Source organism: Ictalurus punctatus, chromosome 12 (genome assembly GCF_001660625.3).
Source record: "Ictalurus punctatus breed USDA103 chromosome 12, Coco_2.0, whole genome shotgun sequence".
In the NCBI taxonomy this organism is placed as follows: Eukaryota; Metazoa; Chordata; class Actinopteri; order Siluriformes; family Ictaluridae; genus Ictalurus; species Ictalurus punctatus.
In genome coordinates, this window is record NC_030427.2 from 17,183,711 (window position 1) to 17,208,299 (window position 24,589).

General features: G+C 39.5%; 1 protein-coding gene across 1 annotated transcript in view; it reads left to right on the forward strand.

Moving 5' to 3' along the window:
* LOC108272455 (POU domain, class 2, transcription factor 2) overlaps window positions 1-24,589 on the forward strand; it is a 46,925-nt gene that overhangs the window by 175 nt on the left and 22,161 nt on the right. The window contains exons 2-6 of the mRNA XM_053684084.1: window positions 15,437-15,463; window positions 15,518-15,526; window positions 15,608-15,616; window positions 15,734-15,742; window positions 15,860-15,958. Of these exons, the coding sequence (XP_053540059.1) occupies window positions 15,437-15,463; window positions 15,518-15,526; window positions 15,608-15,616; window positions 15,734-15,742; window positions 15,860-15,958 (153 nt within the window). The remainder of the gene's footprint in view (window positions 1-15,436; window positions 15,464-15,517; window positions 15,527-15,607; window positions 15,617-15,733; window positions 15,743-15,859; window positions 15,959-24,589) is intronic.

The following is a 24,589-nucleotide window of genomic DNA, read 5'->3' on the forward strand; positions in this document are numbered from 1 at the left end:
ATTCACCGGAAAACCTGACGCTTATTTTGATTATTAGCGACCCGCAGTCATCTCTGTGTTCATTTCATCTCTGCGTCCGACTTTTTATTTCCCAGGTGAGATCGGACTCTGGGCTCGCGTCCATCATGCATTCGTTCTCTCTGTTCGGTGTCTCCTCTCTCATTTTCCCGCCGCTCTGACTCTCGGCTGCGCGCGCTCGCCCGGTCGGGAATATTCTTGCTAATTTATCGATCTCGCCGAGATCAATAAGGGCACCGCGGGAGCGCACGAGACACGGAGGGTGAGAATTTAACGACGTCGCTGAGAGGAAAATCCTACGGAGCCCCTGAAGGGACCTTAGCGAGAATAAAACAAAACAAAACCAACCAACCAACCAACCAAACAAACAAACAAATAAAAATCCAAAAGCAAACAATTCTAGTGAAAACGCAAATGATCTGATGCGCGTGCAGTAATTTTCCGTTTTCACGGGATTTTATTGTCTTAAAAAAGCACTAAAAAAAACAACAAAACGAGTAAGCACGCGACAACTTTACACTGTGTTCTTTTCTTTCAGAAAACAAAATATCGTGAAAACGGAAAATTATCTCCTGCACACACGATCATTTTACATTTTCACGAGTTTTTTCTTTTAGCATGGATCTTATTTGTTTTGTAAAGGTCACTTGAGGGGCTCCTGAGGAACCACAGAGAATGACGTGTCTATCATTTTTCTTTCTTTCTTTCTTTCTTTCTTTCTTTCTTTCCTGGCCTGTGTGTTTGCATCATCCTCATGTTAAACTTTAGCACACCAGCAGTTTACTTTATTACAGCTGTGTAGGCGATTGACTGGAGGTTCGTCTCCAAGGAAGTGCAATTTCTCAGACACCATTTTGAGTTTCATTAATAACACTGTTGAAAAGCACGACTTAAATTCACACTAAGAAGGATGCTTAAGTCACTCAGTGGCCACGCCCACTGCCGGGGTGAGAAGGGGCAAATCTGAATGTCACTCCAGAAGAAATGCTCTTACTGATATTAACAGACTCATTTGGTCAGGATTCAGACATCTTCGAAACCAGATGGAGAACTGGCCACACGAAGATGAGATTTCCCTGTGTGTTAAAATAGGATTGGCCTAAATATGTCCACGTTGGTGTAGAGAGGTCTCTTAAGCGTGCTTGGATCAGTGTGTTGGTGTCAGTCTGGAGGTTTCGAGCGGTTGGCTGAAATTCAACCAACCTGCCTTTGCCTTCAGAGGTGGAAGTCAGATCATCAGATAAATTGCATAAATAATTAAAAGAATTTTAAAAACTGCTGAAACTGAGGCGCGGATGCTGATGTGTATATTTGGGAAAGCTGTGTGTGTGTGTGTGTGTGTGTGTGTGTGTGTGTGTGTGTGTGTAATTGCCGACTTCTTGTCCCATACCTCCTGGATTTGCCGCAAGATGAGTTTTCAAATAATTTCATCATCAGCAAACATGATGAAGTTCATCGCCTGTCGCCTCTGCTGCTGTATTTGATGTCTGAGAGCATGACATTATTTCACTATATTATTCATTTACACATCTCTGCTCATCAGCTCATTTGTCATATATAGTAATTGTAATCAAACGTTTGTTATTTCAGTTTAAACTTAAGCAGCCTGTAAGAATATATTCTGTATAATTGTTGTAAAATCAGACCATGAATGAATATTTTTGGCACCTAAAATTTATTGTGAGACTCAGTTTGGACGTTAGACAACTTTTGGTTTTGAAAGAGATACTGGATGAACGTTCAGCTGGTTCTGATACATTCACATTTGGTTCAGAGTTAAGTGAAGCGCAGAAAACTGCCAAACTGAGAGCTAAAAGTTCGCAAATGAGATGCGTTTTATTTGTTTCTCTTAGCTCACTAAAGTTGTTTAGATGTAATAGTCTTGTTTATTAAACTTTGTTGTGGGTCTTGTTTGTATTAACTGGATTTTGTTGCGAAGAGAGCGATGCCTAGACAAGGAATTTATTTCAGCAATAATTCGAGGTCCTCTGGATGATATATCACATTACTCAGTGCATCATCATCATTAAACTAGCATCACAAGAGTAATGATTCTAATTCACTTTAAACCGGTATGTACGTACGATCTAAGACCATCTTAAAACGGACTCAGTAGTCGTATACGGAGTCGTAACGGAAGCATCTGATACGGCCTAGGTGTGCTGTGATGAACTTTGGTTCTGACCCTTTGCTCAAAGTTTAATACGTATCCACCAGGTTTTGACCTCCTGCTTCGAGCCATGTATTCTGCCCACCACCACACACAGCATCACCCTCTCTGGCTTTAACAATGCGAGTGGGTAGACAAGTGAATAGCACGCTTTGTGGTCAGTAAAAAGGAGGTGTGTGTTAGGAGGTGTGTATTTGTGTGTGTGTTTGCGTGTGTGTGTTTGTGCGCTGAGTTCACATTGATGCAAATTTTCAGCCGGATGCTGCATTAGTTGTATTTAACCTCCAACTGGTATTGATTAAAGAACACATGCAGGCTTGTACATGCTTAGCTGTTTTAGAAGGAGAGAGAGAGAGAGAGAGAGAGAGTGTGTATAGATCGGATTTGTGCAGGAGTGTTGGCAAGTCACAGTGCTAACGTGATTGTGAATGACAAAATGTCCACCAGGGTTTGTTAGAGACATAATGGGGAATCAATAGACACAACAGAGATGTCAATACAACATGCTTTATTGCATTAAACTACTTCTTCCATCCACGTCCCAGCACCTACACTCTGCCTCTCTGCCTCTCTGCCTCTCTGCCTCAGTCGCATACACACACCTGCACTTCCATATCAATTTTAGGTCCATCTTAAATATATTGCACAATCACAATCCTTCTTTCTTTCTTTCTTTCTTTCTTTCTTTCTTTCTTTCTTTATTTCTTTATTTACTTTCTGCACTTTAACCATGCACCTTGCTGTTATCCACCACGCTTCTCTCCCATGTGTCCACATTCACACATGTAAGACCCCCCGTTGAGCACCTGGCTCTACTGATCTGACCCATCTCTATCCCTCCTTCCCTCTCTCACTCCTGTGTATCCATGGAGACATTCATAGGCCATTAAGCATATGGCAATAAAAAACATGCAGGTAAACACGTTCACTCCCACAGAAGCCTGACCTCACTGGCACCATGACCATCAGCAACGAAATGGACCTCATTTGGTCCCTGATACTCTTATATCTGACAGGGTGAGCAGCATGTGTGTGTGTGTGTGTGTGTGTGTGTGTGACGGTGAGGACATATGCGTAATAATAACCGAGGGCACAGTGTGTTGTCCAATTTTGTTCGTCTTTAACACATATTTCGTCTGGCTGGACATCAGGAATGGATCCTCATCTTTCATACATTCTGCTGCAAATCTTTCGCTCTCTCTCTCTCTCTCTCTCTCTCTCTCTCTCTCTCTCTCTGGTCCATTTTGAGACATATGAACCTGATGTCACAGTCTGTCTTCATTAGTGATTGCTGGTCAGATGACCGCTGCACTTTTCTATCTTACACTGTTCTCTCAATCTCATATCCACCATCACAACCTATGCTTGTGTTTTTTCTCCCCTCTGTTAAATGGTTCTTACATCTTCATACATCTGTACATCTTTAACCATAACCTTCTTTAGATCCACTCAACTTCATTATATTTTTTTCTCTCTTTGTGTGAAGAGCTACAAGGTTTGTAAGTGATTAGTTTCCTATTCAGGGTCAGGCTCTATCTGTCTATTATTTGAGCTAAAAATTAGATTTGACACTGTACTGATAAAACCAGGACACAGACGCTCAGTGAATGAGTGTCAGTTCACACCATGTATGCAATCGCTCTTTCTCTTTATGAAACTTTTACCTATTTTTCCCAGAGAAAAATGCCTCGAGAAAGAAAGAATGCCAACCTTCAGACGTTGCTTTATTTCTTTATTTGCAGCGGTAAAAACACAGCTCATTCAGCAGCAGAGGGGGAAGCGTGCTTGTGGTTCTTACAGGCCTCAGACGTGAGATAAAATATGGAGGGAGAGGATAAGGAAATTACAAGAGAAACAGACAAGTCTGAAAGTCAGTCCCTCCAGGATTTTACGATCGTGGAAATGAACAGGAAATCAAGGAAACGCCGCAATATTCGGAGGAGCTTGCAATTTTTTTTATTAATTACAATGATTTGGAGATTAGAGATGTGATGTGACGTCATCACACCGCGCATTCAGCCAACGCCCTCTTCGATTCACGTGCGTCGAACATGAGTACAGCTAAAAGGTCTCATTTACCAACAAACATCACTGCGCTAGCACAACAATTTCATGCAATTGCAATTTCATCAATACAAGTAGTTGAATTGGATGAACGCCGCAAATTTTATCGTAAATTTTAAAAAAGCAAAAACATAATCAAGCATCAGAAAAAACACAAAAAACACAAAAAAAACCACAAAAAATAATATGTAATCATCCAAAAGCAGGGGAAAATCTGACACTTGCTGAAACATTACAGCTTTGGTTGGGATTAATGCAGCCAGTTTCTTTTAGCCAATAAGTTATGGTAATGAGCATGTGTGTGTGTGTGTGTGTGTGTGTGTGTGTATATATATATATATATATATATATATATATATATATATATATATATATATTTATGTGTGTGTGTGTTTGTGTGTGCGCGTGTCTGGGCAGGAGGACCTCGGGGACACACTGCTCTTCTCATGGCCATCATTCAGAGTCATGGGGTTACAGTCAGCATCCGAGGGGGGAAATTTAATATCAACCCCACAATGTATGAACACCGAAAATGGGAGCATGGCAACAATGTCGAGAGAGAGAGAAAGAGAGAGAGAGAGATTGTAAGAGAAAGTGTGTAAGATGGAGAGACCAGCTTTTAATAAATCTGAGTGCCTTTTGCACTTCAATCTCATCAAAGTAACCCCATCCTCAGCCACACACACGCACGCACGCATGCACGCAGAAATACATTCATGTATTTATTTATTACTACAAGGTGTAGTGAAATTCTTTTTATGACTGTCCATGACCTAAAATAGAATTTACATAGATTTAGAAAAAGGGAAAAATATTGCTAGTATTAAAAATGTATTTAAAAAAAATAAATAATGTGAGGATATAAAGATGGGTGGCAGCAGTCTGAATATAATTGTTAATTTTTTGTGGATTTTTAAATAAAATTAAAAAAGTTAAGTAAAGAATGTGTGGGAGCGAGTCTGAGTGAGTGTGTGTATAACATAGTGTAGATCTTCCTAATTCTCTGTGGGAAAGTGTGTGGAGCATAACTAGGTCAGCTGACATCCTCTCCTCTTCTTTCTTTCTTTGCCTGGTGCTTGATTTTCTTTTAAAATATGGGGTTTACACATGGGCTTTGATTAATCATTCTGAACTGATATAATTTTTGGTTTGGTTTGTAAATGTCAAGAGCAACTGTCAAGTTACAGAACACACACACACACACACACACACACACACACACACACACACACACACACACACACACACACACACAGACAGACAATTGAACAGGCGCACAAGGGTCAATGCAAATGAAACAATAGAGGTATTAACACTTGTGGACAAAACATTGTGTATCCATGTTAAGGCCAAGTATATATTCAAACGCATCTCAACATGCAGTTCCTCCATGATCACAGAAAAGAACACAAAATCAAGCAAACTCCGCAATATACAGAGGAACTTGCAATTTTTCAAAATTATTGCAAAATTTCCACAGATTTGCATCAAGACCCACAACAGTCACAAAAAAAAAACGAAACTAAAACTAAATTTCATTAACTTTTGGGCAAAGGAAACTTTAGAAGGATGAGATTTAAGTTTATAGTGTGTGTGTGTGTGTGTGTGTGTGTGTGGGGGGGTGTTAAAGAGGCACTTTTCATTCGGAGTGTGTTTAGCAGTTATCCGTTCAGCCACGTGTTTCTTGCCTCCTTTTGTCTGCGTGCTTGGCTGGTGGGGGTGGACAGATTGACCCTTAACCTTTGCCTCTCCTCTGCCCCTCCCCTTTCGCGTGATCCCTCTATTCATATGCACGTGCCCTTCACCCCCTTCTCCTCTTTTCACCTGCCCTCCTCCGTCTCAAGTTCAAGTCCCGAGCCAAGCTGCTACAGCAATGGCAAAGCAGAGAAGAAAAACCTTCATAGTAAAAAGAACAGTTCCTGATAAATGTTTGCACATATTCAGCATTTAAAATGAGTTTGTTCTGGATGTTTATAAATGTTTATAAATTGATCAAAAAACAGTCTAATCCAAGGCCAGATTTAATACACCTTTAAACCATCTTTATCCTAACACATGCCATTTTTGTCCTATGAGGGAACCAGAAAACCTTAATATGTGTTTTTAATGTCTAGCTATTTTAAAAGTTTTGGAGGAAGTAGTCTGGAAAGTATGAAAACCTCATGCGTAGCATTTCGCACATTCATTTCCTTACTGGAAAAAAGTCAACCCGACCCTTAAATATTTAATCTCCATTATGGCTTTTGAATAAAACAGTGTAATGCACGTTAAACCTGTTCATAAATGTTTAGTGGCATCCAGCAGTTCATCTGTGTCTTCACCTGTCCACCGTGTCAAGGATTTTCAGCGAGGAAAGTAAACAAAAGTCTTTCAGGGAGTTGACAGATGATTGAGGTTGTAGCTTTTTTGTTGCCACGAATAGAGGAAGCATCTGCCTGTTCTTTAGACCACATAATTGAATGATTATTGGCGTGACCTTGAGGTTGAAGTTAGAGATGGTGGAGAATGAGTCCTGAAAAAATATCAAATAAATAGAAACAGAGTCACGCAAGGAAGCATAAAATAGGGGCTTTAATCTGGATAGAAAGGTTTCAGCATAGGATGAAGGTGATGAGTCAGAACACGTGTATATGTGCATTGGGTGTTAGTGTAGAGCTTGGGTTAAACTTATAGTAGTGAACCTTTTAGTGATTGAATCAAATGTACAACAAGGAACAACGTAATTCCAAACCTAGCAAATCTGTCATGAATCGCAGTGGTGTGATTGTTGGTCTTTAAAAACACACACACACACACACACACACACACACACACACACATGCTTGCATTGACATAATTATTAATGCAGCTAGATAATGCAATGATTTTAAACCTAAACATAAGGAGGCACTTTCTGCCCTCTTACACATACATGAGCTCACAGACGCGCACGATTGGCTAGTGTCACTATGGCTGACAGGGGAGAGAAACGACGGGGCGAACATTTTCTGTTGCGCCGCTCGGGAGCATCTCTTGCTTTTTAAATACAACTGCAGGATTTAAAAAAAAAAAAAAAAAAAAAGAAGAAAAATAGAAAATAACTCAGATCTTGCTATCGTTGTGAGGACATCCGGTCCCTACTAATACCTAAAAACATTTACACACACACACACACACGCACGCTGTTCTTTCTGTCCTAAAAGCCTTCTCTTTTTTTTGTTCGCACAATTTTGTCCATTTCTCCCTCTCTCCGTGCCTATGTCTCTGCTTTTATATCAGATGGCCTTGAAAAGCACCACACAGATAATAACACATAAATGTGCTTTTGGGACCTCAAACCTCATATTCCTTTACCTGCCACTAAACTGTAGTGTTCACCTTAAATCCGACCAAATTTACTGACCTAATGCAAATGTTCAACAGCAGTATCTTAAATATTAAAGTTGGATTAGACGTACCGTAGCAGTGCCCGTCCGCAGTGTTTTTGCTGAGGAGAGCCGTGATTCATTGGCTCTTTCATTTTTCATGTCTAGAATTATGAAAACACTTATCAAGGTAATGCAGTGCTCGAAGGTGGCGCGAGCCATCTGTGTTGCTTACATAATTTCCAATGCCATGGCCATTCACATTCTGACATAAATAAAGAAGCTGTACACTCATCCTTACCTACTTGACAGGTGCACTTGATTAAATAAATGGCTGATAAAAGGTGGGAAATAGCGAGGGAAAAAATATAAAGTGAGTAAGAGATGGGTTAACAAACAGACTAGCACTAGATCTTCTTGTGATTCTCTCTGTCAGGCAGCGAGAAGCCTAATTAACAGAAAAGGGTGTGGGTGGAAATGAGAAACGATTCGTCACCACTCCAAACCCCTGATTCCTCATCTTCCCCATCCCCCTTTCCTTTATCCTACCCCCAGGAAAGAAAGAACATGGGAGGAGATAGGGTTAGTGCGAACAGAGGGTTGGGCCAGGAAGAGAACTTGTGTGGAGAGGGAGGTGTTTTGGGGGAAAACATTAAAATTCATGGCCTTTTTTATTTTTCTTGCTGAAAATCAATACTGTCTACTATGGATGAGGTGAACAGTGGACAACAGCGGTTGCGGTTCCGGGTTGGGGTGATAGAGAAGTGGGGGATAGCGGAGGTAAAATATGCGCGGGGGGGGCAAGAGGACTGCTGTTCATTAAGTGTAAAGAGCAATGGTTGGGGCATGGGGCTATTGTCCGAGTGGACGAGGAGGGGACGCTGCGAAAACACGAACCATATGAAAGAGCCACGTGTATTCAGTCACGGCAATTCAGTGCGTGCACACACACACACACACACACACACACACACACACACACACACACACACACACACACACGTATTGCTATCCTTGTGTGGATCATCCACTGACAGTTATTAATGCAGATAATTAATTCTATGCTCCACATAAACTTCAACCTAATCTCAGTTAACCAAAAGGAAATCATTTGGCGCTTTATATGTTTATTTATTTATTGATTTTATTTGCTTATTTAAAAGAAAAAATGTTTACACACACTGACATGTCCGTACTTCCTCAAACTGTCAGTGAACCTACTTTATGCCAAACTTTCAATATGGAACAATATTGAGTGCAATATACAGTATATTCAGTCTGGATCATACACACTATTTGAAACACATATGTTCTGTGTAGAAACAACACACACACACACACACACACACACACACACACACACACACACACATTCTCAGCACATACAGTCATACAGTCACACTCCATCGAGCACACAATACCATTGTACAGTATGTGTAAATACAAATGCATCAAAAACTTAGCAGTCAGATATGCTTGTGTGTGTGTGTGTGTGCGTACTACATATGCATTCTATAGAGACAGGTGTCTTTGTGAACCTATAGGGCTCAGGCAGTTGGTTACTATGGGAATAGGTGTGAAGGGCTTGGCTGGGGCTCTTTTTTTGATGTGGGCAAAGCATAAATAATTTAAGGAGGCAGCATTGAAATGCAAAGGTTGAGGTGTAGATATGTGGACCGTATTGATGTTTGTGAATTTCATCATCCACTCAGTAAGCTGTTTCCATCTCTAGCTGTGCAGTCAAAATGTTACGGTTGTCCATTATTATGAATCTGAATCTGATATCCATGAGTTGGTCTGTCAAATTCATCTAACATCATCTAACACTTTAAGTGCAACGTTAAGTGCTTATTAGGAAACTTTTCATGTTTCTGAGTTGTCTTAAACAAAGAGCTGGACAGTTATAACTTATAAATAATATACTTATTCTCAATGTAATTATGTTCGTTTGTGGATGAATTCAGTTCAGACCCTACGTCATTGTTGGTGAAGTGAATCTTTTTAGATCTTTCTAAAAATGACTACAGGCTACAGGGGTTTTTAAAGGGAAGCTGTTTTCCATATATGGCAATAGATTTTGGGGGCATTTCTTTATGCAAATGAGCATGGCCCATGAAGTCTCATTTATTAAAGCATGAATAGAACTAGTTATAAAGTTGCGCATAAAAACCAGCAGAAAACACAAGAAGATTCTCAGCTGTATGCAGTGGACATTAATAAATGATCAATCCTACACATGTCCATGCTTGGCCATGCTCATTTGCATAAAGAAACTACCAAATTACCATATATGGTAAACAACTTCCCTATAAAAAGCCCAGTAATGTGCTTGTGGTACTAATTATTGTGGTCAAAAGAGGAACTTCATTATTATTATTATTATTATTCGGCTCATAGTTGATTGGGAAATGCCAGACCTATCTCCAGTTTCTCAGTGAAATGTGTGGATAAAAACCCTACAATAGATATCAATTAAAACTGCACTGGATAACTGAAATTGACTAATGATCCACTCATCAACGAGGTTCCAGCTTCTTAAGAACACATTTCTCCCTGTGCAAAGCAGTGCGTTTAAGCTCTTCAAGCCAGGCATCATCACACGCAATCTTTAGATGTACATTTTTTATACGATTTTACTTTCGATTTCATCCGTGTCACCTGTCTGCACTTTGTGGTGAACACAGAAATCAGTAATTAGTCCGATAATTATACAGATCACTTTTGACAACATGTACGATGGAAACTCCTCATGATCACTATTATATTTTTCTATCGTTAGAGACATGTTCCTGAGAAACATGTGTATTCATGCTTGATAAAAGAGGCCCCTAACCTTGCATTTCTTTATAGTTTTGAATCAGTTATGAAGGTTATGAACTTTCTGCACATGTGTCGTGAATCAGACTCAGGAGAAGCAAGCAGATTGTTTATTAAAAATGCAAACAGACAAAAGCTGGTAAAAACAATCTAACATCCAGAAAGGCAGGCATAAGTTAAAACACGGTAGAGCAGTCAAGGAAGACAGCGAGCACAATGAATGGTTAAGAAGCCAGGAAGTGAGCTGTATGTAATAACTCAATCTAGTGCTCTGGTAATGACAACCTCTGCTGACAGGTGGGGTACTGTCATGGGCTAATGTGACAATACCCATGCTGAGAAGAGGCGTGTGACGCAGTATTGTGAAGCAGACTTTAAAGAAAGCAGCTAAATGTAGTTTGCTTGTCTAATAGTATTTCACACTAGCCGAAATCAATTCTAGAGTCAATCAATTCGACTGTAAAATGCACAAGACTATGCTGGGAAAAGTCTTTTCTTTCACTTTAATAGACCGATAACACTTTGCATGAAGTGCAGAGCTGTGTGTGTGTGACGGTTTTTTAATCCCACTCCCAAAAGAAATTCCTCCCACCGTTATTCCTGTCGTCCTTTAACGCTAAATAAATTTTTAAATAAAACGACTTCCAGCGCCTTTGGAGCCACGTGTTGCACGTCACTATCCCAATCCCCTTCGGCTGGTTTAGAGTAGGATCGTTGGTGCATTACAACTCAAAGAGGCTGATCCAGACTTGCTTTGGAAGCTGCTGAACATAGTGGGAAAAAAGTGTAGCATAAAACAGCACTGAAGTTGGAAATGTAATTTGAAGCCTGTGTGTGGCTGTTTAACCCATTTCTGTTCTGCACTAATAGCGCAATCTTATAAAAGCCATGTCTTGAAACAATATTTGCTTTAACTATGGAAAACATGACTAGTCAACTACGTTTTCGAATTTACTGGACAAAAAAAAATTAGAAGTCATGCAACGATTAGTGTATGCGTGGTGCCATGTGATGGACTGGCATCTGTTGCAGGATCAGCTCTGAATCCACCATGTTTTTAGTTAGTTACTTTGATTGTTGCACATGGGACACTGAATCCTCACACTCACCCAGGCCACCCCAAACAAAGCTAATGTTGGCCAATTTATGGCCTTGAGACTGCAATTACCACATGCAGTTTTACACTCAGGTCTCCTTTAGTGAATAGTGGACCAGTTCAACAAAAACTTCATGTTAAAACCATAATGAACTTTCTTTTACTTTCGCACTGTCCGTTGTTACCCAGATGAGGACGGCTTCCTTTCTGAGTCTGCTTCCTTTCAAGATTTCTTCCTCAAATCATCTTAGGGAGTTTTACCTCACCATCGTCGCCACTGGCTTGCTCAATTGGGATAAATTCACACATTTAAAATCTGTCTCCGGTGTTTATATGTTTCTGTAAAGCTGCTTTGAGACAATGACCGCTGTAAAAAGGGCTATACAAATAAAATTGAATTGAATTGAATTGAATTGTTGGCTACTACTTTCTTAGATATGGCGAAGTGGTAGAGCTTACTGATTATACAAGGGCCTCATTTTTATAGTGAATCTGGAAAAATATATACAGACTTTCAGAATGAACCATAACACAATTATCTTTATCTGTATAGACTAATAATGCCGTTGATGCAGCCAGTTGTGGTTTTAGTTACTAGATAATGACATTGTGATTAATTCAGCCTAATTAGTTAATGCTAGCGACATAGCACTTATAAAAAATGCAAAGCCAAATGGCAAAGCCAAATGCAAAAAAATGTCTGTTATTTTTCTGCATTTTGCATTTGGCTTTTCTTTTTTGTGCTTTTTCCATTCTCTATTCCACCTGGCAGCTTCTTGTCCATTCTTCACTGCATCTACATTGCTTTCTGTTTCGCATTGCTTTTATTTACAGAAGGCAGGTGGAGACGGGGAAAATGATGAACAATAGGGTAGCAAGAGTAATCGGTTCATGATTTATTAACCAACCACAAAATTTCTTGGAAGTGCAGAATTTGCTAGCCACTTAACCGCATTGCAGTCAACAACAACAAAAAAAACATTATTACTGGGATTACTCCAGAATCTCTCAATGGCCAATCCGGGCCTGATTGAACGTAAAGCCCATATATACCAAATTTCAGCAGGGGTGGCCCATGTACAGGTGTGGAGTATTCATTTATCTGTTTTCTTGCACAGGTATCTGTTTTGCTATGATTTTATTATAAACATGTTTTACAGTTGCATATGATTAACCCAACGAGGCTTTCCCCTATGCTTTGTGGCAAATTGAGCTGGAGTGCACACACTTCTGCAGTAGCGCTACTGACTGAAATGTGCTCATGTGTTGTTTAGATAATGTTTATTCACCAAAAATAGATCATGAATATTTTATTTTATAGTGATTCTAGTGATATACAGGATTCACCCACACATAGGTCAACCACACTGCACATCTCCGGGTTAACTTTTACCTTTAGTTTTACTAACATGACATTTTATTATCATTTATTAACATAATGGATGCAGCATAACTGAATCATGTGAACTGAAGGTCCTTTTAAAAACGTTATAAAAACGCTCACACAGGCCAGCCAATGAGGTGGTGATAGTATATAATAATCTGTACAGTGAAACACCTTTAGATCTGTGTATTGAGTGGTAGAGAAGGGGAAACACCAGCATGGGTTAAAGTTCATTTATTTATTCATTTCAGTAGCTGCTTGTATGCTGGTAATGGTTCTATAATGAAAAAGGACCAACACAAAAATTCATATGGACTGATGATGAGGTGGAACTGCTGCAAGACTACCTTTAGTTTTTAGTTTGAATAGTTTCTGTTCTTAGTGCAGTTTGTATCACCGGAGCGGTGGGTTCAGGATCAGTACAACACCAATCATATTCCGGTGCTTTATAATTTAATAAAATAAAGTGAAATTAAATTGCAAACACGTAATCAAATAAGAAAATACAGAACATAAGGCAATAACCTGGTCAACAGCCATGAGAAACTGAGTTCTAGCTCATTCATAACACACGCAAAACACACACACACTGGGTATGCGCCATGGAGGAAAAGCTTCGTTTTCAATGATCCAAAACGCTTGATTTTGCTGCAGCGTTTTTAAACATTTGCGATTTTTTGGTGCAGAAAACTACTTGAATTGGCGAAATCGCAATTGCACAAAAGAATGCAAACAGTGATGGTTGTCGGTAAATGAGACCTTCAAGCTGTACTCGTGTTTGACACACGTGAATCAAAGAGGGCTTTAGCTGAATGCACGTTGTGATGACGTCAAATGACTCGTCTTGGACCAAAACTGAGGAAAATCACAGAATAAAATCACAGAGTCTGCTTGATTTTGTGTTCATTTCAGTGAACGCAAAATCACTCAATTCGGGAGGGACCGATAACTAAACTTTGAATACAGCCTTCAGTATCTGAATCTCTTGGAACGCAAATATGTGTTCACTGACTTGGGTATGTTTCAGACGAATGCAGTGTCATAGAACATAGGTCGTGTGTGTGTGTGTGTGTGTGTGTGTGTGTGTGAGAGAGAGAGAGAGAGAGAGAGAGAGAGAGAGAGAGAGAGACCTTTTGGCAGTAGGCCAGTGCATCAATAAAACCAGCTGGTGTTTGAGAGCCAGTGAGAGTCATTTAAGCTCCATTTCTCTCAGGTCTTACAACTTAGGGAATCCACTCCTGACGCTATACTCCTCAGGGAGATGTGTTTAGTAAGAGTTGGTAAGAGAAATATAAAACTGTGCAATCAGTGAAAGCTACAGGCTGCCACAAAGCAGTCTGTTGTAGAATACTGTAACCTTGAGGATAGTTTATCTATAGCCTTTGACCTTTACTAAGATGAAAGGACACTGATCTGAGGGGCAGTAGTGGAACACCGTAATGGGCCTCAATCAATCATTGATCGTTTAATAAACTTGTGGGTTAATGTTTTTAATGTTTGTTAATGTAAGCCAAACTAAACCAAAAATTCCCACCAGAGTTCCACAAGTTCAAAGAATGTTGATTGTCTTTGTACTTGTGCGCGTATGTTGAAGAATATCCTGTAAATTAGCAAGCGTGTGCACGGCAAAGCTGATTTACAACTGGATATTTATCAGGGTAACAGCACTTGAAGAGCCAAAATCTGGAGACGAAATTGCAGACAATATTCATTAGATGTGAGTTACAAAGGTGAGGTGCAAAGAAAATGGTTTGACACGAAAACAGAGATGATCATGTATCCAGGTAATCATGGGCAACAATCACAGAGAGAGACTGCTTCTTTTATTAAAAGCAAAGTTTTTCAGCGACTGTTGGCCAGAATGTACGAGTGTGCCCCCGTGGATGCCATATTGGGAAATGCAGGAAGTGTCATAGTAAGACAGATGATGGTCCACTAGGGAGAATACTGCACAGTGCAGCTTGAGATATTCCAGATCAGGCATTTATTGATCACGTAGTGCTGGCCCTAATAAACTGTTGCACAGCATTAAAAGAAGAATCTGCAACAGACGGAACCAACTTACACACCGCATTACAGCCATTACAGGGATTCCTAAAGCTGCATTCTTAACTGTTAAGTCTTATTTGTCTTAATGTATGGATTTATTTTGGCTTGCTTTTTAATATTTCTTTAGTTAATGTTATTAATATGAAATAACTGGATTTCGCAAAAAATTCATTAAATTTGTGTGTTTAAATGAAATACTCAAGCTATCTGAACTTGACAGTGTAATCCGTATATAAAGTGCAGTAACTCATCACAAATTATATGAGTTGAAGACAATCAATCGAGATTTACGTTATTTAGTCTTCTTTACATTTACACACACACAACCATGATTAGAATACAAATGTTTTTATGAAATTACAGGATTTTCTACAGGATTTTTTTCTTGTGTAAATAGGCCAACAAATGATTTATGAATAAATCCATTCACATCCAATTTGATAAATGAGGCCCAATGTGTGATATAGGTGTGTATCCTTATGCGTGTGATATAGGTGTGTATCCTTATGTACGTGATATAGGTGTGTATCCTTATGTACGTGATATAGGTGTGTATCCTTATGCGTGTGATATAGGTGATATAGGTGTGTATCCTTATATGTGTAATAAAGGTATGCATCCTTATGCGTGTGATATAGGTGTGTATCCTTATGTACATGATATAGGTGATATAGGTGTGTATCCTTATGTATGTGATATAGGTGTGTATCCTTATGCGTGAGATATAGGTGTGTATCCTTATGTACATGATATAGGTGATATAGGTGTGTATCCTTATGTATGTGATATAGGTGATATAGGTGTGTATCCTTATGTATGTGATATAGGTGATATAGGTGTGTATCCTTATGTATGTGATATAGGTGTGTATCCTTATGCGTGTGATATAGGTGTGTATCCTTATGTATGTGATATAGGTGATATAGAGGTGTATCCTTATGTACGTGATATAGATGATATAGGTGTGTATCCTTATGTACGTGATATAGGTGTGTATCCTTATGTGTGGGATAAAGGTGTGTATCCTTATGTGTGGGATATAGATGTGTATCCTTATATGAGTAATAAAGGTGTGTATCCTTATGTACGTGTTACAGGAGTGTATCCTTATGTATGTAATATAGGTGATATAGGTGTGTATCCTTATGCATGTGAAATAGGTATGTATCCTTATATGTGTAATAAAGGTGTGTATCCTTATGCATGGGATATAGGTATATATCCTTATGTGTGGTTGACATCAGAAGTGTCTGCCCAGGGGGATATGAATGCCTTGGAAACGGTCGCTAAGGTAACAGATGTGTAAAGACTGAAAGTTTGTGTGTGTGTGTCCATGTGTGTGTGTGTGTGTGTGTGTGTGTGTGTGTGTGTGTGTGTGTGTGTGTTTCAACTAGTATGGTTTTTAATTACACGACTTCCTTCGGCTTTTTTATACGATGTCCACATAGACACACAAACAACTCTTGACACTTCACTCTAGGACGGAGCTAGTGAAAGCTGAGTATAATGTTATTTGGTGAGGGGTGTTATCGCTCTCAACCAACCAAAACCCATCCTTATAGAATAATATATAACTGTATTTCAGGCTTATGAATACATATGGCTGAAATAAAGTTACATAAACTACATATACATCATTTGTTTGTATGAATATGAATAATCAGAGCAGTAAGTATATCTTGATAGGACTGTACACTTTTCTTAATGATCCACAACTTTTCCTTATTTCATTCTTCCCACTGTCTCCATGCCTTAGCACAACTGTTGCTTTTTTCCATGTCCTGCCCTATTTCCAGCAGTTCTTCTCCACTCTTTCCCCTCTCCACCTCATTCCCCTCTCTCTCTCTATTGATCTAGTCATAGTTTTCTGTCTTCCGTGCACTGGCTGGCTGGCGTTAATCAATACAGATAATTGTCTGCCTTCTCCCAATGCCAAACAGTCTGTGTTTTTCTGAATGAATCCAGGTCTTCCCCACACACTCACACACACACACATGAACCCTACTCGCCTGGGATTCCCGCCATTAATGACAGGAGATAACCTGCTTTCTTTACCGATCCCCTCCCACACACACACACACCCACCCACACACACACCCACACACACACACACACCCCGTCCTCACCGACTTCTCTGCCCCCTATATTGATTGCCGTGAGATATCGGCCCCACATGCCCTTCTCTCCAATGTAAACACAGTGTGCACGTGGCACCAACAATGCACACACACTCACGCATAAACAAATATGCCAACACGCTTGTGCAAACTCACACTGACCCAGTGCAGTTCAAATGATGTTGTTATAGCTTACGCTGTTTTAAGCTGTTTTTACCTGAGCCTCATGAGACTTCGCCTAGCTTTTAGACTTTTTTTTTTTTTTACACTAATTTGACTTCTTTTGGTATAATATTACTCTCCAGACAAATATCTTACATTACATACTTCTACATAACACCAATGCACACTATATGGCCAAAAGTATGTGCACTCCTGACCATCACACCCATATGTGCTTGTTGAACATTTATTCCCCCTTTGCAGTTATAATACTGTAAGCTCCAGTCTTTCTTCTGGGAAGTCTTTCCACTAGATTTTGGAGCGTGGCTGTGGGGATTTGTGTTCATTCAGCTACAAGAGCATAAGTGAGGTTAAGGTCAGTGCAATACACTCAGGTTCTTCCAACTTCTTCCAAACTTAACACACCATGTCTTCATGGAGCTCGCTTTGTGCACACATGCTTGAACAAATTTGGGCCTCTTAGTTCCAGTGAAGGGAAATTGTTATGCTACAATTGTGGCTGCATACAGTTGTGGTTTGGAGAAGAACCACACATGGGAGTGATGTTCAGGGGTGCAGATACTTTTGACCATATTGTGTACAACAGTTCAAGGGCCAAAATACAGGGACCATATAATGTGCATAAATGTGCTAAAAGGCAAGCCCTGGTGCTGCAGATTCACTGAACATAACAGTTTTCATAAACCTCAATTCTCGTAAACTCACAAGAGATAATGTTCATACATAATAGTAAAGATGGGCTTAAATTCATTGCTAAATGTTCAGAGAAAAAGCAGCGAGAAGTGTTTCATTATTTAATTACGTTCATTATCATTAATCACAGATGAGAGACCTTATTACAGAACCTCAGTGGACAGGGCTACTGCATAAAAATGAATCAATAATGAAAACAAAAGGTGTGAAAGTGTCTATTGGATCTGATCTGAGTCTCATACTGAGCTCACAAATTCTGTTTAGGTGCTCGCTTAAAAATATTTTCCAGTATAAACAAAAGTAATAAAGAATAAAGTGAGTCATCCGCTTAACTGTGCTTAGAATCCTGGATTTGTTCTGTAATTGTTTTGGCTTATTTTTACAGATAATAGTAAAAAGACTTTCAATAGAAATGTTATTGTGAATACATGTACAGTATCTGCTGATATTTCAAGCTGCGTAATTATGTAATGAGAAGTCTCCTTAAGGTTATATCTTATTTTAGAATGTTGCGTATGAAGGCATCACAGACTCTTCGTGGTTTGACATAAACATCATTTGAAATGAAGCATAGAGAACATTTGGAACATTTAGCGTTTTCTTCTTGATGTAGTGTGTTTGTGGTTTGTATCTGTCTCCTCCTGCCGCTCGGCACTCAGTGTTGCAGTGCTGGAGATCCGGCCATTTTATGTATCTTTTTTTTTTTGCTGGTGCAATGAGAACGCCGCCTGATCCAATTTGTGCTGGTCACCAGTGTGAAATGGCGGTCGACTGGGGGACTGGAGCTCTCCAAAGCCTCTCTCAGTCCTTCTCTCTCACTTTCTACCTCTTTCTCTCTCACTCTCTCTGTGGTGCCACTCAGCAAACACCTCACTATCCTGGACACCATCTTCCACCCTGCATGCAGCATGACCACAGCCTTGCAATCAACAGACGACAATTATATGGTTGCAACACACACACACACACACACACACACACACACACACACACACACACACACAAATTTGACATTTTTGTTTTAAACAGTTTTTTTTTTTACATATTATTTTTAGATCATTATTAAGATTTATTTTTCTAAATATATTTTCTGTCTTGTAATCAACAAATGTATTATCGGTGTAGTCATGTGTACGTATGTTAGCCACATAGCATGTGTGCTCAGATATATTCCATTTTTCACAGTGATCAGAATAACTAACAGCATCACATTACCTCATACTGTTGTACATTCGCCCCATTAGAAAATCTACATATATTATAATAGTGATCCTAATTCCAGTGCTAATATGATTGTCATATTTGATCACTGGTCTACTACTAGAAAGACAATGTTCCTTATCTTTAAATCTGATGTTGTAATTGTTACTTCCACACTATAAATATTATGGGCACTGTTTAAATATAATGGTCAATTATTTATATATATATATATATATATATATATATATATATATATATATATATATATAAACAGAATAGTTTAAACAGATGTATTTTCTTAGACTAAAAATATATTAACAATAATTTATTTTGTCTATGAAATGAGTGTATGGGACAGATTATTATAATAAAATGGCATAATAATATCAGTAAATTTAAAATGAGCTGTAAATGTATTTTATTTATTTTTAAGGATTATTATTATTATTAATAATAATAATATAATAATAATAATAATTAACCTAAAATCATTTTGATAAATTGATTTAATAATTTTGATAAATTAATGTAAAGAATGGTTACAAAACAAAGCTTTAATCTACATATTAAAGAAATTAACCAAATGCGCTCCACTTTGTCCAAAGAGAAGTCGCAGTTTTCGAAACGGCACAGCATCACTTGCACACCTAACCGTGTACATCCTACACACAACCTCTCCTGATTTTTATGTCTTTTGTGATATTACTGTGCTTGAAGACCCTATAGCTGACAATGTAGCAATAGAGAATGAGCTATGGATGGATGGATAGAAGGATGGAGGTGGGAGGGGGGTTATATCTTTGATTTGGTGAGTGAACATAAGTGGCTCTGAGGTGGCCAGAGGAAGTAAAAAAAGAGAAAAATGAGCACAGTTTTCTTTTCTTTCTTTCTGAAGTGGAAGCGCTGCAGCCGAGTCCAAATGGAGTTTTGTTATACAGAAAAGTCAAAGTGGAGACGTCTTTACAGAAACAGTACAAGGGCACTGAGAATGAGCACAAGAGGAGGAGAAAAAGTAGTATAGCACACCCCAGGGAACCACGGGTGAAAAGCCTCGCCCAAGGGTATGAGTGGAGGGCAGTACTTCATCCATCCATACATCCATCCATCCATCCCTCCCTTCCTCCCTCCCATTCTCCCTTCTCCCCTTCTTCCTCCCTCATTCACCCCTGCAGCCCTCGGGGAAATGGTCAACCTGTACACCCCCCTCTTATCTCTGAATCCAACTCAACCTTTTGCTTTGTACCATTCCAACATTAGCATGCATTATAAAAGTGGCCAACAGAAGTGACTTATCTAAATAATAATAATAATAATAATAATAATAATAATAAAAATTATAACAATAATAATAATAATAAAACCCATGAATTTATTTTTCCATTTTGTCAACAGGAACATTTATGCTTTGCTACTTCTTTGTTTGTTTTAAATTTGTTTTGGGTGTTGGGATGAAGGGATGATGATGATGGTGATGGTGATGTGTGTGTGTGTGTGTGTGTGTGTGTGTGTGTGTGTGTGTGTGTGTGTTTTCATTCATGTCTGGATAGTAAGGCCTTGCCAGCAAGACAAAAAGCAGTTAGGTAAATAAAGTGCAATGGTGCTTGTTGCTTCTTAACCTCTCTAAATAGAAAGCTGCAGATGTGAATCCCAGAGCAGGCAGAAAAGAGAGAGAGAGAGAGAGAGAGAGAGAGAGGGGAAAAGGAAAAGAAAAAGAAAAAGGGAGGGTGTAGCAGCTGGCGCTGCAAAAGGGCTGCCAACATGCGCTCGTCTGAGCTCCCCGTGTGAGGGGCCCCGATCGATACCAACTCGGAGCAATAAAGCTTTCTCCCTGTCATCTCCACAGAATACAAAACAGAATGGGGAAGAGGGAGGGATGGAGGGATAGAGGGGTGGTAGGTGCAAGAAAGGGGCGAAAAGCTGTTCCGCTAGCCAGACCAATTTCCTAACCCCCGATTCCCCACTCCTTCCAACCATTCTAACCTCACAATCTTACATTAACCACTGTTTCAATTTTCTTTTCCTTCTTTTCCTATTGTTTTCCATTCTCTCCTCTCTCTGGCCTACACTCAAATGTCTTGCATGTAGGTGTATTATTAATGGTGCTTAAATAAATCGATTTAATAATTCACAGTGCCTTTTTTTTAGTGGAGAACAGTTGGAAAGAAGGAAATGTTAGAAGAAGACCAACAGGAAGAGAATTGAAAAGGAGAAGTGTAAGAGAGTCGAGGATGAGGAGCAGGACAGGGCAGTGGCGTGATGGCCTTAGAGGACGGGGGAAGGGTGGAAAGAGGTCTTAGTTTGAGAGAGCGACAGAAAGAGAGACAGAGGAAGAAGTGTATGTGCCAGTGATGGAGAGAAGGCAGAAAAGGGTGTGAGGAAGGACCATATTAAAGGAGAGAATAAAAGGCAGGAAAGTGTGACTCCAATGAGCGTTCACTTTAACTGAAAGCCAAGTGAAGTCCAGTCCAATCAGTATACCTATAAAGTTCCCATAACACATACCACATACATATATCATATGGATAATGTGTGTGTGTGTGTGTGTGTGTGTTTTCCCCCAACAGGCCTTGTTATTAAGAGGCAGCTGTGTAAGTCTTTGTTGTTCCCTCCTTTTATTTATGATCCAATCACAGTCACCTTTATTGTAAAATTGTCACTCTTCCCTCTTGTTCTGTCTCTTCTTTCTCTCTACTCTCTCCATCTGTCAATTAGCCGTACTCCCATTTTCCCTTTCCCCCTCCTCTGTCTGTGCTTTCCTTTTCTACTTTCTTCTTTAACTCATGTTGGGGCCGTGTACAGGATGGATGGAGGGATAGGTGGATGAATAGATGATTTGAGGTAGAGAGCGTTGGCTCCTCTCGCTGTTTCATGCGTTCCCGAGAGAGAGTTGTAATAATGGTAGCCAATGCCTAGAGGGGGAGGGGTAGAGCGATTATTGTCTTGTAGGGAGTCAGAATTATCGATCGGCCCAGAAATATGTGGTGCGAGAAAGAGCTACTGTATCGGATATAATATACACTCCCGAGACGCATACACTCTCGCTCTTGTTCTCGTGTACACACACACACACACACACACACACACACCGTTGGAGACATACATGTACAAACATGCACAGACACACATATTTTATATTTATATTTCTTTTTAAAACATTTTTGAAATATACACAGCCTGCTATAATTTAAAGACAGTTTCATAACAAACACGAGTGAGATGATAGAGGAATGAATTAGATAGACTGATCTTCAAATTCAAACAATTCAAATCCCTGCCTTCCACATATTAAGCAACAAATTATAGCTGATGATTTACATAGTTTTCATTCGCATTGTGCCATTCAAATTCAATACAGTTTTGTTTGTATAGTACTTTTAACAATGGACATTGTCCCAAAGCAGCTTTACAGAAATATATAAATTCAGGATATAAATTTTAAATGTATGAATTTATCCCTAATGAGCAAGCCAGAGGCGACCTTGGTGAAGAAAAAGTCCCTGAGACGATATGAGGAAGAAATCTGGAGAGGAAACAGGTTCAAAAGGGAAAAAATCCTCATCTGGGTAAACCGGATAGTGTGATTATAAATAAATCCCTTCTATAAATGTTCTAATACTACATGGAAAATAGTGCAGTTGTTTAACCAGGAAAATTCATTACAGTTTTTACATGAAGTCTGTTTTGTTGAACTTCTCCACAGTTCACTGATGGAGACTTGAGTGCAGAACTGTTTGGGACAGTTGTAGTCCAAAGTCAGACCCTCTAGGATATTGCGATCACAGAAATGAACGCAAAATCAAGGAAACTCCGCAATATTTGGAGGGGCTTGCGATTTTTCAAAATTACTGCAAATGTTCTTCAGATTTGGGCCAAGACGTGTCATATGACGTTATCGCAATGCTCATTCAGCCAAAACCTTCTTTGATTCATGCGCGTGGAACATGAGTATATCTAAAAGGTCTCATTTACCAACAAACATCACTGCGAAAGAACCTTTTTTTTGTGCAAAACTATTTTGTGCAATTGCAGTTTCACCAATTCAAGCACAAAAACTCTTAAGCTGCATCACAAATTTAAAAAAAAAAAAAAACTGCAGTAAAATCAAACATTTTTGGCCGCAACGATCATAAAAAACTTCACGAAATCCTGTACGGACTGTTGAAGCTGTCATATCAAAACACCTTTCAGTGACCCTCGTGCCCTGTGGATGTTGGCTTGTCATCCTGGAAGAGATCCCAGAGTAGGTGTGTTTCATCATAGCATAATGGTGGAGAAAGTCGGAATTAGAGGACGAGGATCCTGCGGGATGCAGTGAAGAAGATGTGGGAGCGGGCAGTGTGGGAATGCGTTTACCACATTCATTTGTTCATATTCAGGATATGCTTTATTCTGCTTATTCCACATACTATTTTGTTTAAAATTTTGAGGGACAAAAAACGAACCGAGTCCATTAGGAGTGCCAGAGTATTCCGGGAGTGGGTGGAACTGGGTACTTTAACAGGAATGGGGCTGCAAAAAAAATATATGAGGTGTGTCTCAGACACACCTCCAGTCAGAATAACTTTGTGTTGATCTCCAGTGATTTTCCCTTAAGGGGACAAGAATCCCCAAACCGTGCCAGAACAATTCCCCAACATCATAACTGTGCATCATTCATTCGCTCATTCATTTTACTGATTGGACAGTAACATATATACCCAACTTCCTCCCCAACACACACATGCAAACACCCACTCACACACACACACACACACACACACACTCACACACACGCACACACACACACACACACTTATCTTTCACTGCTGTTGCCTAGCAACGTGGATTGCAATTGCCCTATTGGAGAGCAGAGACTGTCTGGTGATGTCATGACCACTATTGACCAGAGAGAGATAGAAAGAAAGACAGAGGAAGAATTTGGATGGTTGAGAGAGAGAGAGTGAAGGACAGAAAAAGAGACAAGTAGAGGGACATAAAATAAACACACAAGAGAGACAGAAAAAACGCCAAAAAGACAGAAAAAGAGTGGAACGGAAGAAACAGGAAAGTAGTTTTTGTTTTCTGTAGGTCAAAGTTCAAAGTAGTTTGCATGAAAAAAAGAAAAAAGAATTATGACATCACAAGTATCTAGTAAAAGCCTGGTAAGTATCCGATCCATCAGAAGATCCTTGTCCACAAAAACCAAAACATATTATTTATAAAATGTCCTGCGGGCTGTGAACAGAATCAGAAAATGTTGATGACTTGATCATGGAAGAGCCAATGGCCAACCTGAACACTGGATAAGAGGGAGGGAGAAATGGAGAGGGAGCGATGGAGAGGGAGAGAAGGAGAGGGAGAAATGGAGAGGGAGAGAAGGAGAGGGAGAAATAGAGAGGGAGAGAAGGAGAAGGAGAGATGGAGAGGGAGAGAAGGAGAGGGAGAGATGGAGAGGGAGAGAAGGAGAGGGAG